Genomic DNA, 26,609 nt, shown 5'->3' on the forward strand with positions numbered 1-26,609 from the left:
AATTAGCAATTTTAGATGCTTTTTGATAATTCTACAACCATAGTAAATTATGGTGTATGATCCAAATGGGGCTCAAAAATGAAAGTTTTTTTTTTCTTCATATTCTACCTAATGATATGCTCACAATGAATTATGAAAATTATGATGCACAGATTCAGCACCAAACCACAAAAAATTATGTTGCTGGGTCGTGGTGGCTGAATTTGTGCAATATACGTATGTGTTTGTATGCATGCCTCGGGGCACACAGGACTGACTAATTGCAAGGCTTATGCCCTTAGCATGTTCTAATTAAGCCAAATCTGCTCCTGCTCATGAAGATAATCTTTCTGACCATGGGATTAGGCGAACTGATTGTGGCATCATACGATTATAATGCACAGGGGGTGGTTGTGATTTAATTCTCCGCCACAGAGTTAGCGTGTGATCCCATCACGTAGGGTTACTGAGAGGTCTGTAGCAAGCCATCTTTATAATGTATTCAAATTCATTCAGATAATATTCCCCCTAAGGATATGGTCAGAAGCGGTTCAATTCCTCTGTTCATCTGGAATGCATTTTAATAACTGGAATCCTAATTTGCATTCCTGTTATCTGTTGCTACATCAGGCAAGCCGTGGGCCAATCTTTCATGATGCAACAAGCAATCTTTGTCAATGCAATAAACAAAATATGTACACATGTTCAAAAACACTCTACTGATCATTGACTAGAGTACATGTAACTGTTGGTGGGGGGGGGGTGGGGGTGGGGAGAGAAGGGGGTGGGGGAGGCACAATGAGCAGACAATGTGATTTTACACATACAGGTATAATAGTGCCAGGCATATTAATGCATGCAAAGGTAAGGAACTATCATAAACATCCTCTTAAATTTTGCTTTGCTCGCAAATCTGCACAAGGGTCAGTGAAAACAAAACAAAGAGAACTGAAATTGGCCATAATATGAGATGTGAGGAACATATTCTTAGAATGTAGTACACTCAAGACACTGTTTAAACAAAGAAGCAGAGTTAACATAGAGATGATGAAGTATGTTTAAAGTGATGAGTCAGACATTGGAATGCCCCACTGTGTTATCTTGACTCCTCATCTTTGTGCAGCATCATTGATTATTAATGCATCAGACCCTTTTGTTTATCGAAGTGATTGCCTTTTGAAAAATACATACAATCATGCTATACCCCCATGACTACTGTATGCGTTTTGTTCTCATCGCTACATGAATAACTTTATTGATGGAATGACAGTGTATATATGTATATCTGTTGCCTTATTTCTCTTTTCTAATTTGTTCTGAAGTGTGATTTGATTGCCACAGGCTATGTATTACCTCTTTCTCCCTTTCAGGCATTTTGGTTGCGGGCGTGGCTTGAAGTTTGCTCACGATAGAAACCATACTTGATTATAAAGTTTTTGTAAACTTTGTCAGATACCTCCTTTGCCATGCCTTGTAGAATACACACTACCCTTTTCCTTTTTCTGCTTTTAAAAATTCCAACCTGGAAAGATTTATACCTGGATTTGCAATGCAGTTGAGATTGTTGTGGCTTGCTTTTTGTGTACTGCATATTTGTTGTTGTTTTTTTGTCATTCTATCAGCTTAGAATCAACCATTCTTTATTAGGAAGTAAACCAGTCTCTTAAATTTGAAACCCAGTAGTTTACCTTATATTGCTTTACTCTGAGAGTGTATATTTGAATACTCTGTAATGTTTTGTAGTTCAGGAGGCATCTTTGATTTTTTTTCAGTTGTTTCTGTACTTGTATGAGAAAATGCTATTTTTGACTCACAGAACTGGGAGAAAAAAGTGTTTTAACCCCTTTCCGGCTTTTCTTTTTTTGCTTTCGTCTCACCCCCGTGCAATCTCCTGCTCGGCCAGATATCGATGGTTTACTGCCAAGAACACATCAACTCTGTCCCTGCAAGAAAGCAGCAGTCTAAGCATGAATGCCACTCCCCCCTGCCCCTCCTCCCCGACCCCCGCCTCCGCCTCCCCGCGGATCCCCCTCACCTCCTCCGCCCCCTTCTCCGCTTCCACCTCCGACCTTAACCCTCTGTCCACAGATCTGGCATTCAAAGAGAGTGACTTTAGGTATACTTCTTCCCCTTCAATTGGCACTTGTGATTTTATTTATTTTTTTCTTCAATTTTTTCTTTTTGTTTTCTGGGTGTAGTTTATACATCACCAATCTTGTGTTGTTCCACCATCATGTAATCGTTGGCACTGGCTGCGCTTGCTGTGACTTTCACTTTTCATTTATGTTTCTTGGTTTCATACTTTTAATGTTTGAGTTTGCATGAGTTTCCAATATCATTATTGTTATCACTATTGTATTAACTTTTTGCCATTTTATCCACATGTTCTTTTTTCCCAATCCCCAAAGACTTAGCCGCCCCCTCTGTGAGCCTATCTCGTGTCATACATTTGAACACACGTTCACCCCATACAACTATCAAAGACTCATCGCTTAGGCATATACAGCATCAGCACATTAGGTCCATCACAGTTGCTACAAGTCACATGTGATTCATTCATCAAGATTTTCATCATACCTGTCTTACCTATCCCTCTCAAAATTTGTTATGGTTGCAAAATGGTTTAGAAGGGTCTTCTGCCCCCTTGGATTGGTAGCAAACAGTAATTCTTGGCCCTGTTGCATATAAGTACATATTTGTTATATGGTACCTTTAAAATTCATAATAACTCTTCAAACCATCGGTGATACCTTGGTTTTGATTGGCTATGGAATAGTGTTGCCGTGGTAATTACTATTGATTGCAGGTACCATCAATTGTAAAGTTGCAATAGTTTTCTGTAGTAGGGCCCAGATGTTGTAGTGCAATTATAAGTTTTCATTTTGTGTACCCATTGTATCATCACATAAGTGAGTCCTCATCCACCCCCCCCCCCCCCTTCAATTTAAACAAGAAAAAGGTTCTGGCCTATAAATTAGTAGAATAAAGATAATAATGCCATCCTTTTTACCCAGGGAAGCATCATCAATGTCATCACAGCTTTTCCTACAGTTCCTGCTGTTCTCATTACCCCGTCATTACCCTAGTCTTGGCTAGAGCAACAATATTTACAGCTTGGTTGAGGGGGGAAATAACGGGTGAAAAATATCTTGTCTGAGAGTATTCATATAGGGTTGTAGAATTTAACTCGAGTGGCTTACCTTGAGAATCATACTATTGTTATGATGATGGTGATGATGATGATGATGATGGTGATGGTAGTGGTGATAGTGATAATGATTACTATCATTATCATTATTGCCATTATTATTATCGTTATCATTCAATTTTATCAATATTTCATTTGAGATTATCTTTAAGCTCTTATGGTTACATTGATTTGGTTTCTCCCTAAATCTCTCTGATCTTTTCTAAATGATCTGCCAGAAATGCAATAGATAAGGGCTGTTGTGTTTTAATATGTGTGATAATAGTTATGCCTGCCTTGTGGTACACGTTGTAGTTGTATAATGACTGAGCTGTGTTTTGTTGTAGACTAAGCATGTAACCTCTTTGTGAATTTCTTTCTCTTGCTCACATTTGTTTGTTTGTTTGCCTTTAGTGACACCCTTAAGACTATATTTTATGCATTTTGCTGTATAACTGTAAAATATTCCCTTTTCTCAGTGTAAACAGCACTAATGAATGGATTCTCCTTTGCAGAAAGTTCTAGCAAGATGGAACATAAGTGATTGTTGAAGTAAAAATGGTCCCTCAACAAACTGCCCAACAGCTATTCTGAAAAGTTATCAGAACTACTTCCCTGTTGTATAAAGTCCACTATAACTCCAAGACAACTTAAACTTACGTGGTCTGAAACAAAGACTGCATATAGAGGGAAGCAGCAAACTAAAAAATGGTTATATGGGACTAAGTATAGGTGTAACTTTGTTTTTTGTCACAAATGATATTCCTGTTTGTAAGTCCACTTAAAGAAATTTTGAGTTAAAGGAATTTTCGTGATGTAATCTAAGAACGATCCTCATTTTATGCAATGTCTTCTTTCTGGCTTGTGCATGGCTTTTAGATAAACGCAGCGCTTGGCTATTCTTTCTTGTGTATTTCTGCAGTCTAGTGGTTACCCTACACTGATCTGAACGTGGGTTGTTACAAAATCCATTCTCAGTGCTGATTAATGTTGTTTTGGCAAACCATATCCGTTCATTAGTCATGTGATGTTTTTCTGATCATGGTCCAACTTTCTCGTAGTCGATGCAGAAATACACGACTAAAGTTGACTCCCTGACTATGACCCCCCCCCCTCCATCATTGTTTTTCAATTACGTCGTGGTAATGTTTTTGTTGGTAATTTATTTATTCCAGGGGCACATTGCAGCAGGCATCTGTACCTCTTTACTTCCAGATGATCTAACTAAAGTTTCACTTTCCATTATACCATCAAGTGCTCTGAATCAGGAACTTACACATATAATAGGAAATGAGACATCTTCTGCAATGCTTCAGCAAACATATTATGAATAATCATTTTGCCATCTAAGTTGGCATCATGTTGTTGTTGTTTTTTTCAGTGAACTAGCAACAACCCTGTAGCCCAAATTCCACATGAAGTTAATAAAGCTATATATTGTTATCTGACAACTTGATATTTTCAGTCCCAGAGACTCCAGAATACTGTAAAAGCAAGATATTTTTGCAGCATGAAATTTTTGCAAATTGGAGCCTATGGCCTTTTTTGTGGCATGGAATTTTTGCGAATTGCCACTGGCATTCAACACTGATAGTGTAGACGAGAACTTTGATGTGCATTTTAATTTTGCAAATCTTGGCTCTTGAGAAATTCGCAAAATTAAAATGCACAAAATTAAAATGCACAAAATTAAAATGCACACGAACGTTTCTGGTTTTACAGGAAACCATCTTTACTCATTCACTTCTTCTGGACTGAGAAATGCTTGTATACCTGCCTTAAACTCAATTGTACAAGCAATATATATATATATTTTTTTTTTTTCCTGAGATATTTTCATCTTTATACATGTATGAAAATTTTTCTTTTTTTTTTTTTTTTTCAAAACAGTCCGTTTTGCTCATTTCTTTTACTTTATTTCAAAGTAATTATGTTACATCTAGATACCTTGATTGAATTGTACTTGTTTTGGACAGAAAAGTACTTTTTGAAAGTTCCCTCAGTAGCACATTTTACCTCAGCATCCATATATCATGAATTTTATATTGCAATATTCTTGTTTGTCAAACAAACTCTCTTTCTGCTCTCTCTCTCTTCATCTATCCTTCCTTGTTTTTTCGTATTTTCATATTCTGATGTATTTAGGCATCTGTTGTCTGTTATCGTCAATCTCTCCCACTCTGTCGCTGTGTCTGTACCTGTCTGTCCGTCTGTTTGTCTGTTCGTCTGTCTCTGCGTTGGTAGCTGTCTGTCTTGTGTCTGTGATTGCTGTCTGTCTTTTGGTCTGTCTGTCTGTCTCTCTATGCCTCTCCCTTTGTGTTGCTCTACTTCTCTCTATTGAACGCTTTCTCCGGTTTTCTCTGATACATCTGTGTGCGCTGAGAATACAGATGGCCTTTAAACCAAGTCAGACTAGAGGGAAGTCCCATTTATGGAGTTGTGGTTTGGTTGCTATGGTTACTCCATTATCTGAATTACAAGTGTTCCATGCAAAGATGAATATAGCCTTTCAGATGCAATGTAATCCTGCCATAGTACTTGATTCAGTATTTGAGGAATGCGTGTAATTTTTAGACAACTTTTCACATTGATGGGAGGTTAATAATGATGGGGTTGTTTCACTTTCTAACTCTAAATTTGATCAGTGAGATTTCTATTGACACATTACTTCAACTCTGAAATCAATGTTACCAGATTTATACTTAAAATTATTAAACTTTGTGTAAATATGACAGAATTGACATTGCAAGCATAATTTTCAAATGTTTTTGCAAGATAGAGTCTATAATTTCACACAAAATGACTAGCTTGTAGTTTATCAGAAAGGACATTTTTTAACACCTTGATCGGAAAATACATGGTCACCTCATTCCAACCTCAAGTGTAAAAGGTATTATAAGCTCATGTAGCCTTGAGGTTAGACTAGAGACTGGTTAATGTATTGGGGACAACTCAATGGATTTTGAGGGGGTCTTATCCAGTCAGAATGGATTAGTCTAATGTGCACATCAGTCCCATCTGGGGGAGTGTTTAGAAACCTGTCTCCCAAACTCGCCACAGAGGCATTTTACACTAAAAAATAAAGAAGTTGTTTCTAATCATGTTTCTAAAAATGTGTTTACGGCACAGAATGTTCAGGCATCGAAAGTGAGTTTTCATTGACTGCTCACTGTATAAAATGACATTGCATACAATAGCTACATTTGTACATGTATGTTGCAAACTTCTTGGCCTATAAATCAGACTTGCAACTCCCAATTCTAAGGTATGTCTATTAAATACAAGAGCACAGCCACATATGTTCAAACCATTACTGCCCTTTAACAAAAGTGAATACAAAATTGAACTTAGCTTCATCTCTTAAACTTATCTAAAGGTTGAAACATTTAAACTGCAAATTGCACAACCAGAATGGAACAAACTTGACTGGAAAACAGCCCAGGACCAAGACTAGCCAAAAGTGATGAGAAAATCATGTTTCGAATTGAATTGAATTGAATTGAAGTGATTTATTGATAAAGAAAAAAAACCCAGACACAGTAAAACATAGCAGCCAGCAGGCTGAATTGCTATTAATGCTTTACAGTTATTTAGAATTACACCGAATAACACACTGAAAATTCCGAGGTATGAATATAAAACGATTGGTAATATATGGACTTAAGCGTATATACAACTACGAGCTAAAATTGATGACATATGCTGGGTTTGCGGTTCACCATGTGTGAGTCCTGAAAAGGACTGTTGGAATGAGGAGAGATATGAGATGATAGGAGAGGAAGAAGTGAGAAAGGAGAGTGAGCGAGAGTATTCTTTCTAGAGAGTGTGGTAGTCCTAAAAAGGACTGTGAACCAGAGAAGAGTATGGAGCAAGGAGAAAGGACTCAACGTTTCGGACAGTTGACTGTCCGTCCTCAGGACCTCCTGACACAACACAAATAACCTCCATTGGCATGAACTTGAAGGATTGTCAAGACGCCTTCCCAAACAAGTTTTTCTAACAGTCTGAAACCCCCTCAGTCTCTTACCCTTCCTGCCAACCCATCTAGTTCACTTCCAGCATGGAAAACCATCAGAGCCTCGGGATTAGTCTCTGCACTGGAGACTCACTAACACTTCCTTCAGCCAATGCATTAAATTCTCTCACACCTGACATCCCTGCAATGCCCTTGACATTCTATGGACATATGATATCTGCAGTTAAGACAGAATTTGATTGACAACTTCTTGTTTTATTAGCATATTATTTGTTCCTCAAAATTACTTGTAGGAAGCAGATTAACAATTTTATTGATATGAATTTGTATGCTTTGTTTAGGATTTGGGATAAATTCAAAACAAGATATAAAAGTACAATCATTAGGAAATAGAGACCATGAAGAAAGGGGTAGGAATATTTATTGTCAGTGTTGTGCTATGGCTCAGATGACAAACAGTATGTATGTTTTATGTTCCTACCTTTGTCTCTCGAACAAACCAACCAACAAAGAAACCAATGCTGATGAAAACATAACCTCCTCCCTTGAGGGAGGTAATAATGATAGTGATATTAATAATAATAATAATAATGGTATTAAATATTAAATGATGATGATGATAATAATAATAATAATGGTAATAATGATGATGATGATTATAATAATAATAATAATAATAATATTAATAATGGTAATAATGATGATGATTATAATAATAACAATAATAATAATGATAATATTAACAATCTAATTACATTGATGTTGATAACAGGAATAAGTACAACAATATTCATGATAGAGTTGACACAAAAGTGCCCTTGCCACCATCACGACAATAATCCATAAGTGATTTGATGATGAAAAGAAGTTAGCTATGAGACAATTCCAACAGCATCTAAAGATCCCTCCTTAATGAAAATAATAACCTGAACCACCCCCCTGCCTTTAGTCTGCGACACCATAGCGCTAATCGCTTATGGTTGGCTCGTCATGCTCGCCGTGAAACCCATCTGCCCCGATGTTTTCTCAGACGAGACAGCGAGAGAGAGCGTCGTCAACGGCGATGGACTCACAATGTGCAATAATTCAACGAGGCGCAGCGCGGCTCGGCGCGGAGACGTTTTACCACATGCTTCTGATGCATAGCCATTGTCTCAAGCTGTGTGTTAAAGGGGAAGGTTACCTTAACATGATATGTATGGATAATGTTAGAATGCGGGATTGTATAGTACTTTATGAAATACTCTGTTAAAACATGAGGGAAGTCAGAGAATTCATGCAAAGTTGGGAATGAACATATTAATAAACAAAAGTTTTGTTAATTAAATGAGTGTTCCAGTCTTCTGGGAGGGGGGGGGGGGGGGGGGGGGAGGGGGAGACTTCATGCGGCAATTTGTGATATAACAGCAGAGGAACAATTTGAAGAAAATGATAGGGCTTACACAAACTTCCCCTTTAACCCTTTGTATCTCACATCCTCGCTGTGCAGGGATAACATTGTACAAATGTGCAAATTTACATTCATATGGCGATGAAAGGAGTTAGCTCCCACCCATATGTAGGGCCTACCTGCGCTGCACTTTGCTCAGTTTTGGCTGCTAACATGTTGTTATGAAATACATCGTAAGTGGGTGTGACTCCCTGTGGCTGGATATAGAGTTGTGATAAGCTATGTAGTAATAAAAATATGATTTATGAACTTCCGCTAAGCTCATGCTGTACTGTCAGGAACCCTTTCAGAAGAGAAACTTAAAGACATATGTGAGATTGATGATATTCATACCACCAGGAACCCTTTCAGAAGAGAAACTTAAACTTTAAAGACATATGTGAGATTGATGATATTCATACCACCAGGAATCCTTTCAGAAGAGAAACTTAAAGACATATGTAAGATTGATGATATTCATACCACCAGGATCGTGTGAGTGTGGTACATCATTCCACAAGGCACAAAGGATTTAAGCTGTGTTTTGATATCTACCTTGCTACTAGCATTGTACCAAGCTTGTAATACTACAAATTATGAAACAGAAGGATCCATTGTATAAAATAGCCTTTTCTGGTCCTCATCTCCCCCCCCCCCCCCAAACGCTGTAGATACCACGCTGTAGAACATGTAGATCTTGGCTTTAATACATAATGTAGACCAGTTCACAATGCAGATGCTCATGTTTACAATTGTGCAATTGATACGAGTCTGGTTTGTGTAGACTATGCAGGCTGAGGCAGGGTTAGAAAGAGTTATGCTGGCGTATGACCCCCAATCAGGGCTGGAATAATTCGACAGAATTTGGATTTAATTGATGCTCATTTTACCTCCTGGGGGATGGCCCACATGTAAAAAGAAAAAAAAAAAAAAAAAAGAAGTTCGGCAGCACGGGGCTCCCCTAAGTCAGACCAAGAAATTGAAATTGAAAACCTGCTGTGTCAAAACGCAAAGCCCGTGTAAATTTGCAAAGCAGTACAACTAATTACTTCATTTTGCGGATTTGTGCCCCATCATGTTTACACTGATTTATTAAATAGCCCCTGGAGAAACATTCTCGTCTCTTATCTGGCAGAAGCATTTGACATTCGATTCAGTGTCGCTCACATGTTATGTTTACCGCTGGTTATGTTGTCTTGACCTCAGTATCTGTAGAAATAACTCTCCCCCTTTTTAAACCAGTTTTTAATGTTAATTTCCAGTCATGAAGGAATACTTGCCAATTTAGATGCTGCTCATTGGAATGTTTGTTTTATAATTTAATATTCTTACAGGATGGCAAACATTTTTCAATGGTTTATTATCCATTAGAGTTGCAGTGGTTGAAATTTCATGCTACACAGAACATTGCACATGTATCACATGCTTGTTGGCCCTGTCTGTATTTATAGCAGAAAGTGGCAAACTTTTGAGTTATTTTATCATATATCAAAGTTAAAGTCCCTCAATTTCATTCATTACACAAGATGCACATCAACCTGCCTACCTTACCCCGTGCCTTCTCTTTATTTTGTTCACTAAATGAGGTTTGTGGAATTGCATGTATCTAAAAACTGTTGTTACTATAGCAGTTATTGTGTTATAGTAGCTATTGCCTGCGTAATTCAGATGTGTGAAGTAGGGAAAAAAAAATGTACAGGAGTGCCTCGGTGTATGGGTTGCTATGCTAGTTTACTGCGAGGACATCGCGGACGTATGAGGTGGAAAATGTTCAATGCATGCTTTGGTATGTGGGTTCTTCTGACATACTGCGGGCAGCTCGTCTATCGTATTGCACATTATGTTTTGCTCTTCAAAGACGCCGTACAAGCAATTATCCTGCACTCATGCTGGGCTGTAATTAGCATGGCCGAAAAAAGAGAGTCGGCGCAATTCATCTGGAATGTCTCGAGATTGGTATTTGCTCTTGACTGATTGATATTTTACTTGGCACTATCACCCTGGGAAAACTACCCACCCCCCTCCCCCCCCCCCCAAAAAAAAAAAAAAAACATGATGAAAGCCTCTCTCATACGCATTTGAGTCTTAGAGTCCTCTTACAGATGTCTGTCGCATGTTTGTAATCCAAACTTGTGCTCTTAAGTAATAACCTTCTCAGCATTTTAACATGCAATTTCACGCCCTGCTCAAGTCGGCATTGAAAATGGAATAAGATCAAACAAATGATGTGAAAGAGGTATCATCAGACTTGGAATATGAAAGTGAAGGCATTTTGAAAGTTTCTCACAGTTTTACAAAAGAGTGGGTATTAATAGTAACCATGTATTTAAATAAGATATAGGTAGTGATACCATGGCTTTGCAAGTTGCCCATCGAGAGACTTTTAAACCAGGACCCTGTTTTATGAAGAGTGAAGACTGATTATATAATTGGTTTCAACTGTTAGTCTATGGCAGCCTGTGTGGTAAGGAAATTTAAAATTGATTTTATCTTTTGATAAAACGGGGCCCAGAACTAATAACACTACCCTTAACATGATATGTCAGAAACAAGTCAAAGAAATGTGTACCACAAAAAGAAAGAAAAAAAATGTGGAATTGCCTTTACATTTTCATATTGTTATGGTAATATGCAGTGACATCACAAACTATTGAAGTCTTCTCATTCAGCATTGACAGCACCAAAACTTTAAAATTTCATAACTTTTGAACAAATTGTCCCATTTTCCTTTATGCTTCAGTAATGTGTTCTGTTAATATTGCTGCATTCATGTATATTTTGGGGAACTTTCCCCTGAAAACTCAACTTGCACAGGATTTAGTATTCCCACCTGTACCATCTTTGGAATTTGAGTCATCTTTGATAATGCATCTCCAAGCATTGCTCAATGCCATGCATGAGATACCAGTGTTCAAAATTCTTCTCCTTTTACAGTCTAACATACATCGATTCACATATAACTGACATGAAAAAAATGAAGATCATCAAATTTATCTGTGCCAAAATCTTTGATGTTGATTTTAGAACATCATTAGATCACATCATGTAGTAACATGAATTGAAGTACATTGTATACTTTATCTTTTTGACATTTATGATTCATACATTGCACCTGTACATTATAATATCTTCACCCTCATTACAAATCAACAGATCCAATATCATATATTATTCTTTTAAAGTGCAAGTTACTTGCCATTTGGTCTTTAACTTTTTTCCTCCATTTTTTGTTTTGTTTTGTTTTCTGAATGATATAACCCAACTGGTAGTTATCGCTTGAAGATCAAGATTGAGACTTGGAGTAGAGGTTAAAGGGCTTGGACAAAGCTTTCGACCTTTTGATTTGGATTTGGGTATTTGTCTTGTTTTTGGGAAGAGATTATGGAGCCAAAGTATATAAAACTAGGCAGGGAAGAGAATAAACCTTATATAAAACCAAATGGCATATAACTGCTATGAGAATATTTTGATAGACTTATTGAGAGTGTACACTTACATTGAACTAGTGTGAAAACACAGCTACACAGTAGATTCACAAACCAAACACCTTCATAGAATGCCCATAATAAATCGCCCACAAACATATGCATACATTGTAATATCATTTAGTATATTTGACTGATGATCATAACTGAATCAATCATATCTATAGAAGATTTCTGTGTGACCTTATAGTTAAAAACTTGATTTTATGTCAACCTCTGGTGAGGTTTTTTTCATTTTATTTTGTTCATTTATTTTTTTACTTAACTTTCTAAGATTGTATAAAAGAAATAACTTAACAATGTTTATTTGTTTATCTTTTTTTTTTTCTGCCAAAGCCAGCAAAAAGTTTATTTGGTCCTTGTTCGATCTTTGCATTGGTAATGGTTCTATATCGTGCATGCAGCTGATATTGTTAATTCTATTTCAGGAATATGTTGGAAATGGAATTCAAAGAGATTTTACTGTGGCATGTTGGTGTTTTATGATTGGTCTAAATCCAAGTGTGTTGTTATGTACACCTAAAGCACATACTGTGAATTTGTTAACAATAAAATCAGTGACTGTTTTGTGATATGCGTTGCTATATTTTGCTTGCTTTGATAAAGCCTAGACTTGATATTCTGTGTTTCTTTAGCATTAGTGGTATTTGAATTTAACAGTACTGGCTTTTGTACTAGCTGATGATTTGATGCTTTTGTTACTGTAAATTTGAGCTACACATACACCTCCCACATTATTATTATTGTATACGAGTAGTTAAAGGCATAAACCTAACAAGACCCAGATCAAATGCTTACTTTTGTAAAGAATTATTATTATTATTATTATTATTATTTTGGTTATTCTTATCCTGAATGAAGTCATCCCTTTTATTCCCCAAATGTATTGATTTCTCTCTGAATAACAGTTCATTTTTTGTTCTCAAATGTCAGTTTGGAAAATATTGATATTTAAGGTTTCTTGTCACTGCGTCTGATTAGTATGTATTTTATGTGGTTCTTTCTTCACCAGCATGGCGGATGAAATCTCACTGTTCAACCACAAGATACGGGAGCTGGGCACTGGAATCAAAATGGCCGACTCAGGCTACCTGGAAGGGGACAAAAGATGGTCGTCATCAGAGGTAGAGTTGTCGACGAAAAGGGGAGGGGGGAAAAGTTCATGGAGAAACTGACAGAAGAAAGGAAGATAAATTGCATTGTCGTTGTTTATGTACATAAGGCATTTAAAAGTGGTGCATTAAAGGGTGTGTACAGTTCTGGTCGAGGTGAGGATTTAGCTTTTAACGTTTTGCGAGATATTCAGAAACCACTCTATGAGATGTCAAAGAGCATGCAATTCTAAGGGGTATCAAAAGTTTATGTGATGAAAATTGGTTTTGAAATGGCTGAGATATCCAAAAACAACGTGAAACAAAGAGATCCTAATAAAAGGCGTGGCCTGTCGCCTTTTATTTTTTTCACTTTTTTTGATATCCCAGCCATTTGAAAACCAATTTTCATCAAATAAACGTTGAATCCTTAAAATTACATGCTCTTTCATATTTCGTAAGAGGTTTCTCATTATCTCACTTAGGAATGTTCAAAACATGAATCCCCACCTCAACCAGTACTGTACAGTCCCTTTAAAATGCATATTTTTGTCCGCTTTATTTTTATGTGCAATATAAGAGCATATTCGATGAAGCACATAGGCTAATGTGTAACTTCCCATAGGCTACTGTTTTTATGTGGTTGTGCGATGGTACACCATATTTTGTTGTATCTGTTGTGTGAACATATACTGAGGGCATGAATGCTTACTAAGTGTAGGAACTCTTGCTATACATGTGTAGTATAAGTCACTCTTTTTTTCTTTTTCTTTCTAGTCCAGTCTGCTTCAAATTTGAATTACCAGTACTACTTTTTACAGTTTACACCTTTTGTAGATAATAATTATAGGTTGCAACCCCCAAAATTAGATTCCTTTCATATTGAGCTGGTATATTATAGAGGTATAAGTAGTTGAGACCTATCCTCAGAGTGATAAAGCTGGAAACATCTTTACAATGGAGAGAGAAACATAAATATTGATTTCCAGTGAATTCACCTGAAGTAGACCTTGAAAAAATTCCAACACACAATGTACCATAGCAACGCTCCATGACTCTTCTCACCTCGCAGACCTGTAGGCTGTCCTCAGAGTAATAAAGCTGGAAACTTCTTCACGATGGAGGGGGAAACAGTACTATTGATTTTCAGTGAATTCATTTAGATAGGACCCTGAAAAAAGTCTGATATTCACTTGTTACCATAGCAACTCTCCATAACTCTCCTCCCCTTGCAGCCGAGCACGGAGGACGAGGAGGCGAAGTATCTGGCTGAGAGGGCGTCGCAACAGAAGGAGAAGCGGCAGCAGAAGTTCGTCAACGACACGGCGCGGACCTTCAAGCCCAACGACAACCACATCGACTTCATCGACGCCGGCGACGAGGAGGAGGAAGAGGAGGAGGACGGGGTGACGCCCACGCAGAGCCCCATCCAGACGCCGACGCTGGTCGACGTCGACCCGTTTACTAAGGTGACTGATCATGTATGTATCGGTGAACCAATTTTCCTTCTCTCTTTGGCATGGAATGCTGAGCAATTTGTGCAGCTGCAGAGAGAAATGGCAAAAAAAATAATAATCCTGCGAGCATTGCGGTGGATGACAGAAAGCACATTGATAAAGCACTCCTTGAAGCATCTTCAGATTTCTGCGCATCATGTTTTTTTTTTCTGTTATGATGGATGCATTTTGTGTAGTGGTAAACATTGAGCAACACTTCAAATATATGAGCCAAAATTCAAATAAATTCTCAACCAACAGTAATCCGAAATGGAAGGGTTGCCCCACCCACACAATAATTTGATATCCCAGGTGTGAGATAGCAAGATCCATACACTTGAAATCTTACTTGATATTTGACCCCATTTTGTCTGTAGATTCACTTTGAGTGATAAGCAGTAAATTGCAGGGTGTCTCAAACCACTCAAACTGTGCCAGTCATACGAATCGTAAAAGAGAAAAGAGGAAAGCTAATATGAACCTGTACTGTTACTGCTCCCCTGCTTCAAAACAGCCAACTTGCCATCACTAATATTTCAGTTATCTCACTAGACATAGAATAAAAAAACAGAATTATGCTGAAAAGTATTTTCCATCGGCAAGCTGAAGTTCCTTAACAGAGAAAAATCTTTACTTTTTGATTGGTGACCCCAAATTTAAGAGTACACGCTCCTGTCCCAATGCAAAGTACCCTTAATAGTTTTGAAAGGGATAATCCTTGTCTCCCAACTTCACCCGATGTGTGTACCTCCCCTCACCCAACATCATTTGGCTAAGTCATTACTAGCAGAGCCACCTGTCCGAGCCTCATGCCATTTCGTCACGCCCACCCTCATTAATTTCAGATCCTTCACTCAGACATATTCATAAACCAGGGCTCGACACTAAGTGCTTTCTATTGTGGCCCGTTTGGGCTACTGAAATCTATGAATATGAAGGTGTGGTGGCCTGAAATAAAAGAAAACAGAGGAATTAATTTGGAAATTTAGTTGCCTGGTTGGGCCATCAAAGGATGGCCTTTTTTGAAATCTGGTGGCCCACCATCAATTATTTTATGGCCCTGGGCCATCGAGCCTCTGCTAATGTCGAGCCCTGCATACATGTGTGAACACACTTTCAGCTTTATGATTACGCTGCAGAATACCATGGCAACAGGTAGAAATTCAGAAGCTTGCTGTGGCTTGCATAGGCAGTTGCCGTGTTAGTATTAAAGTCACTATGAGGGGAAGATTTTGTCAGAGGCAACCAGGCCAGCTTTGCTCCTCAAAGTGTCCCCGCCCTGCCCCTCTCTGCCGCCCTCCCCACCCTTCTTTGCCCCCCCCCTTTACTCTCATCCATCACCACATTACACATCCAGTACATCCAGTGATCTTAACCCATTGAGGACGGACTGATTTTGATACAACACGCATTTCCCATAGACACTTGCCCGAGTATACTCGGGACTCGTCCTCAACGGGTTAATTGTGCCATGTGCAGCTGATAACAACAAGCATCGATAAAACATTGCAATCGCAGACATCCCAACCATTCTGAATTTGGAAGAAAGAATCTGAATTCTGACCATTGCCAACTCTTTGTTTCGATAGGAGTTTCCTATTTTTCCTTGATTGTTTTACTACACACTTCTATGGGATCTGCTCTTTCTTTCCTGTTTTTGAGCCAAATCAATCCCTATATTTTCAGTCAGAAAGGTTGGGAGGTCTGCAATCGGCTCATTCTTGCTCAACTTCTCCCGCCCCGGGAATTCCCACCAACTGCAGCTCCATGCAGCTCTCTTATGCTCTGCGTAGGGCTACACAATAAAGATCCTTTTCTCGAGATGGCTATTTGGGCAAGCGGATGATGGAACTGGTTACCCAGATCGAAAAGTTGCGTCCACACCGGAAGCAAAGAATGACATAGACTTTGATGATTGCCATATGTTTTTCTAGCTGCTTTCTTTCCCTCCTTTTCTTGCTCATTCTGTCTCATTCCTCTCCCTCTACATTTTCTGAAGATGAACACGTGCGTTTGCTTCATTTTGCGGTGTGAGCGATCCTTCTTCATTTTTCCCCCCCAGGCAAATGCAGAGTGTATTGATTAAGATAAGAGTTGCCCAACCACCACCAAAACGATTCACAATGTACTTGCCCAACCATCAACTTTAGTTGCCTGTTAATAGGCAGTCATTTTGGATCGCAGCAAGCGGAATAGTAGTTACCTGTTGTACCTTTACAGGTACATACTAGTATGCAGTGTTCACTTTTCATGAAGGGAAACTACTATTCATTTCGACATTTCATACAGCACACCTTTAAGAAGAAATCTTCTCTGTTGCTTGTTAGTTGTGGTGACTCCTAGAATCTGGTGTACAAATGTTGACTTTACACCAGGTGTAACAACAATGCATGTCAGTGTAGAAATCCGTCCCAACACATAGTCAATTATACAGTGTATGTGTATTGATAGTGAATGTGTTAATCTAGTCAATTATACGGTGTATGTGTATTGGTAATGAATGTGTTAATCTCACCACAATGCATGAATGTGTAAGCACAGTGTCTTGTGTGCACAGTGTCTTGTGTACAGCACTTAGTAGAATTTAACCTCCTTGTTCTTACCTGATGTTTACAAAACATCTGTTTTTGAAAAAGCAAATATTTACATATTTGACAATTTCATCCAGAAATGACACAGTGTTTTTTCTTTACAAATAGTGTGTGTATGCCATTTATTCTAAAAGTACATGTACTACTTTTTGGCCAAGTTGAACTTCTGTAATGTTTAATGAATCAATTTTCAATGGAAACCTTATGATAAAAGTTCATAATTCATATTCAGAAGGCCATTTATATTCAACAGGACAACAAATTGCTCTAGAAGTGATATCATTATACTATTAAATGTCTTTTTCATAAAGAAAGTGAATGTGAGCATGATATTACAAGGATGTGGAATCCAATGATGGCATAGCATGGACTGTTGTGAATTTGTCAGTATTTACCATGAAAAAAAAAGCAAATTTTGAAATGACTTGATTGTGATTATTCTGTCATAGGATGACGAACTTATATTCTTCGAGATTCAAAATCCAAACTTCTTCAAGGTATACATCTTCATATTAAAGATTCTTTATTATAATGCAATCCAAAGTAATATATGAAGTAAATGCACCACTAAAGTAACTAACAGGATAACCTGTATTATAAGTTGGAATGACTCTTTATGATGATATATTATATAACAAATTTGACTTTTGTTATACTTGATATTTTCTTAATTTTGATGAATTATGTTATATCCTCTATTTTTTTTCTTTAAAAAAAAATGCCTGATGCACTACTCTAGATGATTTCAATATGAGTTTGCATGTATGCACCTTGACTTAACATATACATGTATATGTACAGTATTTATCCTGTATTCACATTAAAAAGATTACACCTATTAACAAACTTTAAAAAGATTCATATGATTAGGCAAATTAGTCTTTATTGTCTGCATTCAGCCTTTGATATAATGGCTAGTTACCCAATATATTTTGCAGACTCTGTTTAAGCAGACTGATCAGAGGGGCAGATCATGAATAGATTATTGTTTTGTCTGATATTTTTATCTGACAAATTGTTCTAAGCTACTGAAATCCTTGCATCTGATTGGCTGAGAGCAAATTTGTCCGACAAATTTGTTGGACAAAACACTTCAGGAAATGCCCTTCAGGGCTCCATCTTTTCAAGAGTTATGACTGATTCAAATCAACCATAAGTCCCCAAATCAATTGTAACTTTACGATTGATTGCAAATCCACCTCATAAGGAAGTTATGATTGAATTAATCATAACTTACGATTACTTTCAACTTTCAGGAGGATGGAAATTGATTTCCACCGCAAGTTTTATAAGATGGGGCCCAGGCTATCTACAGTTTTTCACTCAGTACAAAGAGGAGAGAGCAGAGGCTGACATTTAGGGATTTGGACTAGAATAAGTCATTTTTTCTCTCTCCGTCTATTAGAAATTTTCTCAGCAACGTCTCGTCTAATTCGATTGAACAGACATGATTTTGTTATCTGCGGAAGCACCCTGCCACATTCAATGGACTCTCCAAGACTGTTGAAAGACGTCATGCAAAATGATATGGGAGGGTAGAAATGAGGAAAGAGAGAACAAATTTGCAATTCATTTGGGGACAAAATAAGATTCTTATTTTGTTTTCATCTAAAATTCTCCTCCATCACATGGAATTCAATTTAAAAAAAAATGACTCTAAATTGCAAATTCAATTCTGTATGCCCGCCACCCATATGTCACCAAAATTGGTTGTGTACATCCTCTTTCTTGAATATTTGTGGGGGTGACTGGATAGTATAGTTGAAATATTTTCTTTTATTTACATAAAAAGTGCATGACTGACCACCAAAGATATGCTCATTATTGGAACAGTTGCGTGTGTGTGTGGTGGTGGTGGTGGGGGGGGGGGGGGGGGGGGGTGTGAAGTCTTTATTTAGTGCATATGCACATTTTTTGTAAAATAATTTTTCTGAGTTTGCCAGGTGTGATAAGACATTACTGCACATCTTCGTTGGGTACAGTGCTATGCACTGACCAAAAAATGGAGAGTTACATTTTTCATCTGATTATCAAATGATTGCGTTGTCCTTATTTTGCTTTTCTACTGGTGATGTGTATAATTGTGTCACTACTGTCTATCAACAATTTTATTTTCATTTTACTATATTCCATTAAACTTTTCATAAGATAATGCAATGCATGACATGCAGTTGCTATCAATAAGGTGATGGGGGGGGGGGGAGGGGACAACAAAACCTTAATGTGTGGAGGAACACTTTTAATTCTTATAATTAAAGATTCAAATTGGATTTGGGATTTTCTCCCCTGGTTCTGTTGACATTTACAGTTAAAATCTAATGTGGACACACTTTGTACCTTTTGCACATAGTCACCTAAAAAACTTTTCATGGGGGTTTTAGTTCCATAATGATTACTTCCTGATTATATGTCTATTGAACAATTTAAACAGAAAATGACAGTATGAAAGGTAAGTACAAAAAAAGTATGATGCAATAAGGGTACCACCGCCATATTTCTAAAATTTTCCAACAAGAAAAGATGTGAATAGTACGTTGTATGTGCGTCACAATGACTGATCAACACCAACCACAACATCCAGTGAAAATTAGTGAAAGCAGTGAAAAGTACTACAGACCCTGTGACATTATCAATTATGGTGTGAAAGAAAATCCTGTAAGTTGCTACACACTGTAGTCACATGGTGGATAGTGTTGCTAATGTACCGTGTATGCCCAGGGGAAGGTACAGTTTTGTTTTCCCAGGGCTTTTTTATCGTGCTTGCAAAATGTTGCTCGGTGCTTGTTACAGGGCTATGTATGGTCTAGGAGTCCTAAAGACAAATCAACAAGAAATTAGATGTAAGGATGTTCTATTGAAAAACTTTTGTTTTTGTGTGGGTCTGTATATTTCAGTGGATGTATAGAGGAAAACAAGGTTAGGTGAAGCATGCTAATTTCCTACAAGCCTTCTCAGGCCCTATAGTCAACATGAGAACCCCCATTGTATGATATTATTCGGTTCTTAACCCGTTGAGGACGGGCTACAAAATGCATTTCCCATAGACCCCTGCCCGAGTATGTACTCGAGACTCGTCCTCAACGGGTTAAAGTTTTAACATTAGTTTTGTGACTACTTGTTTCCCATTCCTTTACTACTGTTTTTCTTTTCTCTTGTCGTTATTTTATTTGATTTCCCTGAATAATCAACTCTTTTTCCGTGTGGGGGATTGTAATTAGGTGTATGGCTGCTGTTGCTGAGAGAGCACTGTGATGATTTTGTTGTGACAACAACTTCCTTCCCTCGGTTTGTTGTTACAGAAAGCAACGATGAATAAGTTAATGAATGAATAAATATTAATATTAACAAATATGATAATAAGTAAATAGATCAATAAATACATAAATGAATGAAGAAATAAATACATACATTTATAAATGAATGAATGAATAGATAAAAGATTAAATGATTAAATCAAATTGAAATTTCATTTAAAATCACATATTAATTTCCAAGATCACATGTTTCTTTTCAATACAATTACAAAACAACAACAACGAAAATGTGATATAACAATATATGAAAGTATATGTTTGGAACTATTAGTGAATATCTGAAGAAAGTGAATAAAGAAATAAACAAATGAAGAATTATGTAAAAGCCGTGGAGGAATATTAAATGAAAGTCATATGTAGAACCATGAATAGTGAAGATAGTGTATGCAAGTGGATTGCTTTGGAGTGTTTAAAAAAAAGAGGAAGACAAAAACTAAATAGTAGTACTAGTTAATGCGCCATTAATATGCTGCTGGTATAAATGTCATCATGAAGGTGTCACAACAGATGAAATTCCCTACTTTGCCCTTCAGTACATCAAATACATAATTAGAAAAGAAAACAGAGAAATATTTCTTCCTTTTTGCAGCTTAATATGTGCACGTACTTGTGATCCCCCATGGAGTCACTATACTATATTTGCTGTATACTCATAGACCTTGTTGACACAGATCACACATTATCATTTCGTTTCTTTCTCTTATGAGCAGGTAAATGCTGATATACAGTGTACGCACATGTTGCATAATATTGACATTTGCAGAGCAGAGCATCAAACCGCATGCATACTAACATGTTGCTTTGATTTGGCAGTATGGATTTATGATAATGATTGATACGATGATTTGTGGGATGATATCTGTATTTCTGGTAGAAGTTTCTATGCCCTCTAAATCTAACAGAGTGTTGGTAATGAAGTTATTAGCTGGAATTCACACAGGTAGTTTGAACTTAGTCCACGGATTATGCAAATTTTATTGTTCTAAATGTGCATGAAACATTGTACGTTGTATATGCCAGTGCACATCCGATAATGATTGCAGGCTTATTTGGATGGGTGCAAGGTATGCTTATTTAAAATTGAAACCGAGGATTTTATTCAAACTATCTCTGTGAATTCAAAACATTGGGTTTAAAGCCTCGACAAAGATTTGAGATTTAAAATGGATCTTTTTAACACATGATTAGTATGTCTTCAAAAGAAATAAGAAAGGTAATAGATTGCTAGCACAAAATAGAAAGGGCTGCCCACTAACCGTTTTCTACTGGTCCAGCCTATCCCTGTCAGACCAGTAGATATCCAGTTTTCTATTTTATACTGGTCTGAACGTAAAGTTTAAAATCATGAAATTCTTGTGTTGAGTTGATGAACACTGATAAACTTGGTGCTTATTAACGTCGATGTAGGGCAATTTGTCAATCACTGGCAATAAACAATATATTGGTCCTGATCTTTTTTATAACTGGCCTGGACAATGTTATTGTTTTTACTGGTCCGACAATGATTGTTACTGGTCTGAGACCTTTGACCAGAGCCAGTGTTAAGCGTTGTAATAGGCGTTGTAATAGGCCCATTTTCAATTTTAGAAGCAGTTTAGTTATCTGGGGATTAGATATTACTTCCATCGATAGTACAGTAACCTACGAAGGGCTGTTCAAATCAATGCTGTCTATGTTCTATGTGACTTCAATTATGTGCTGACTTCTTTACAACGTCTACACATCTTTGACCTGTCCAAAGATGTGACAATTCCATTTTTGTACTATTTGTCATTCTGGCTGACTTCCTTACACTCTGATTGTTTGTATGTCATTGGACACTTCACACTCCTTCATATTATTTAGGAGCTGGAGAGGCAGAAGGCGATGTATGAGGAGAAGAAGAGGCAGGCGAGAGAAGAACGACTAAGGATGGAGGTGGAGGAGCAGAAGAAGAAGGAGGATCCTGTGCACCCCGGCAACGACGTACACTCGCCCGTCGCCAAGGAAACCGGCGGGGTGCGGAGGCTGAGCAGCGAGAGCCGGATACAGAAACCCACCGTCATCATCGGCGGCAGCGGCGGCGTCGACGAGAGGCGGATAGGTGGGCCCAAGCTGGCCAACGGGTCGTCGGGGGCAACCACGAACGGCAACAGGTGAGTTGGCATGGCAAAGGCCTTTCCCAGAGGGATACCGATCCCTCATCCGGGGCAGGAAAGTGCATGCTTTAGTTTATGAATTACTACTAACCCGTGCATAATGGCAAGCCACGTCTTCTGAAAGATCCAGGTCTTGTTGAGTTGTGCTCGCCAATCTGCCTGCAGACTTGAGTTGCTCCATTGTTACGGTCAGTTTGCAAACTTGGCAGTAGAATGGAAGTGATTGGCAGGTCCATAAAGTAGGAAAGACATGTACATTATTTATGTGTAGATCATGATCTCATAGATCATACACAAAATTGTGAGTAAAAGAAACAATATCTCTTTCTAAATCCTTACCTTCAAATATTGCCAGTCAGTGCTATAACACTTTTATTTTTCCTGTAGATGATACAGCTCGTTCTGCAGCAATGCAATTGAATCAAATACACGGCAATTTTATCCTATATTTTAAGCTTAAGAAATAAGTTAAGTGGATTTTAGTGAACTGTAGCTGTTGTTGAAAGGCCTTGAGCATACCCTACAGTCATAACAGTAATCGCATAAAAGCAAAACTTTCCCCGTTATGTAATAATTTGCCAAATCATGTTTAGGGATGTACTAGTATTAGTGAGTATTGCTATTTAAACGTTTTGCTTCAACTGTCTGATATACTATTGACATTGTTCATATGTTGCTGACTGGAGTAAAAGACTAAAAGGTCATTGCCATCATTTGCTGAGTATATCTGTGATTAACATAATTATCATCTCAATCCAAAGGTTAATTGGAAGGTGTATTTTGCCATACTCGTATTGAATCCTTATCAATAGAGTTGAGAATATCGACTGCAACTTTAGGACCATCATTTACTATAGATTATAAACATGAACATCTGAATTAGCACACATGCCCCTCTCTTACCGACATCCACAATAACAGTTACTTGTAGTGTGTGTCTCCATCTTGTGGATGGTGAATATTCATGACATTTTATAAATTCCATCTGTTGTTTAGGCTGTAAATGTTCATTCATAAATACAGTGTATTTCTAAATCCCATAGCGGTCAGGTATAACATACAACTTCATAAATTCATGTTTAGCAATTAGATATGGACACAAATTGCAATAGTGCACATTTACTCTATTCCTAGTTTTTGATCACCAAAATTGACACCACCTGTTCGGTGACATGGTATACTCTACCACATTTCATCTTTGAGTTTACAATGCACAAAAGATATAAATGCATGTCTTCATCATTGCAATTTCATGATTCTAACGCCTTTGGTTGTTTGTTTGGCTTCTATGGATATTTACTTCCTTGCAATCTTCTACTAATTTTCTTATTTAAAGAATAAATGCTTTTTTGCCACATTTGATATTGAAGATATACATATATTTATGAGCCAAAAAATCAATTCAGTCATCTTTTCAGTCAGTCCGGTTTTGATTGTAGGTGGCAGTTGCGGGCTTGACGTGACTGGATGAGGCGTCGTTTTATTTTTGATTGCCTTTTATTTATGCGTTTTAAGTTGAACTATGCTTGCATTTAGTTTGCCTCTGAATTACTCTTACCTGCATGCTTCGATGCTTGGATGCTTTTGATGCGGGTTATTTACGGACGTCGTCTTCGTCATCATCCACACTCTATATCCCCCCATCATCCTCTTACTCGACATCGTATTCATGTAGTAGAAGAACCTTGTCATCGGCCAGTTCGACGTCGACGAGCATTGGGAGACCCAAGTCTCTGTATGTGTAAGTAGTCACGGAAATACTGTGGATCCTCGTCGTGTCAAACAGTTACATCAAGTGTACATGTACAAGTGTGTCGTGTTGAAGTGAGCAGCGGGTTATAGGGGAACTCAGTCCCCATCTCTGGGTAGTCACATTTATCAACCTATCGTGATAAAAAGGGACACGTGTGCGTATTATACCTATATTAAAAGTATTAAAATCCTTTTTTCCCTGGAGACCTCGTCCAAGCTAGTGGTCACCTGTTCTTGCCGCTTACAAATCACTACTTGGGTAAATCTCCTTTTCTGTTGTGGAATTGGTGTTGCTCTGTTGGGCAAGCCTTGGACGAGTCTCTGGTTGTAAGCTGAGCAAATGTCTCAGAAGGCTTTGTATAGGATTCAGAAATGTTTGTGGATAAAATACAAATGTAGGTCTGTGTCACAGGAAACACAGTTAGCTATATCTCGTGGAGATTCCTGAAATGAGAGTCCACTATCAGCCATTCGATATACTGGGCAATACTATTTCTTGCAGCTTTACGTGAATTACATAAAAGTGGAGATGCATTTTATATGTAACCCCTCTCATTGAGAGCCCGTTTAGTCTCCCTATTATTGACTTTCTTACTTTTGCAGTTGTACTTTTTCAGTGATGTCCATATTTTTTTTTTTTTACCTTTAAAAAAGACAAAGAAATCCCACAGAGATTTATTTATTTTGTTGTTGTTTTTTCAAACAAATATCAAAATTCTTATTTTCCCACCAAAATATCTTGTGGCAATTTCTTTCCTCTGCTTTACTGTTTGGGACTTAACCGAATAATCATGCTAATGGGTCACATGGTGTACTCACCTCAAAATACATGAAAGCTACAATGTCTGTATAAAGAGGGATCCTGATTGCTTTCTAAGCATGATTTCAGTAAACATTTTCTACTCTCTCTTTTTCTCTAGCAAATTTGCAGTGAACAGTAGGAGTGAGGTCAGCGTTTCACTGTCACTTGTTCACTTCTATCTACTACATCTCTTTTGAAACGTTTTGTGTTGTTCTGCAAATTAGTGGTTGATTTTTTTCACAAATGGTGACAGTTTACGGTGACTGGGCAGCATTAGAATGCTGGTTTGTGTTTCTCTCACACCTTCTGGAAAAGTACAGAGTGAAGCACTGAACTCTAAGTGCTCTCATGTTAGTATACTGTCCATGGTTTGACATCAAAAGAAAATTGAACACATGTTGAGGGAGGGTATCAGAAACCCTTTAGTCCCCCCCCCCCCCTCTCGATTATCAGTTATAGATAGAGCACAAACCTTAATGTTCAGTCTTAAAATGTTACATGCTTTATTTCTAGTTTACTTTTATTCCTTTGATAATTTTGAAAGTGTCCAGGCTCAGGACTACATGGTTAGCACACACACTCACACACACACTGCCTTTGGTTCTTCTCTTGGTAATTTACTGGCCATTTCCTCATTTTGATTACAGATCATATACACGTGTATATTTCAAAAGCGGGCATCATTTCATGATAGATGATATCCTTAAGTTGGTGCAGTGGCCGTAGCGTTATTCATATGAAACCAACATTGATTGATGTATTATGTGGCATAACTGTCATATCTCTGGCTGAAGTTCCTCCCCACTTTCCCCTTCCCCCCCCCCCCCCGTCCTCCTTTTATACTTCATCCTGCTATTTTCCTCGTGGTAGCTATTGAGAGGAATCTTTCGTAGAGATCTAGTAGAAGTAGTGGTCCCCATGTACATTATCCATTATTCCCATGATGTCATAAACAACTGGTATATTAAAGTGAGACAAAGGTGAAACATGTTCACACCCTTGTGCTCATTTCTCACCTACACTTAGAGCTTCACGAGCAGAATTTGTAACCGATCAGTTCCCTTGGTGGAAGACTCATTATTAGAACTACGTAGACATCATCATTGATGTTATCCAATTTTATATGGTTCTGTGGGGAAATACATCATAGGGTGTGGTTAGGAAATGATCCAGCCTTTGTTTCTTCACCTTTTAGTGATAAGAAGGTTCCGCGGCGGGCAACGGTCGGAGGTTCGGCAGACAGCAAGAGGGCGTCGACGGGAGATAAGTATGGGTAAGATGGACCATTAAACTCCTCCCTAACAACGTCTGTGATGTTTAATGACCCTTCTACAGCGACATCATCCACTTAATGACACCTGGGTAACAG

At 37.8% G+C, this 26,609-nt stretch overlaps 1 protein-coding gene across 1 annotated transcript in view; it reads left to right on the top strand.

Annotated features, from left to right (window-relative positions):
* Positions 1–26,609, top strand: part of LOC139708979 (uncharacterized) — a gene marked incomplete at its 5' end in the record, with an annotated part of 104,951 nt that overhangs the window by 59,036 nt on the left and 19,306 nt on the right. The window contains 6 exons of the mRNA XM_071620947.1: positions 1,883–2,095; positions 13,069–13,180; positions 14,383–14,628; positions 22,394–22,683; positions 24,353–24,427; positions 26,436–26,513. Of these exons, the coding sequence (XP_071477048.1) occupies positions 1,883–2,095; positions 13,069–13,180; positions 14,383–14,628; positions 22,394–22,683; positions 24,353–24,427; positions 26,436–26,513 (1,014 nt within the window). The remainder of the gene's footprint in view (positions 1–1,882; positions 2,096–13,068; positions 13,181–14,382; positions 14,629–22,393; positions 22,684–24,352; positions 24,428–26,435; positions 26,514–26,609) is intronic.

This window comes from Diadema antillarum, unplaced genomic scaffold (assembly GCF_040938485.1).
Source record: "Diadema antillarum isolate AM-2024a unplaced genomic scaffold, OU_Dant_1.0 seq00001393_RagTag, whole genome shotgun sequence".
NCBI classification, from domain to species: Eukaryota; Metazoa; Echinodermata; class Echinoidea; order Diadematoida; family Diadematidae; genus Diadema; species Diadema antillarum.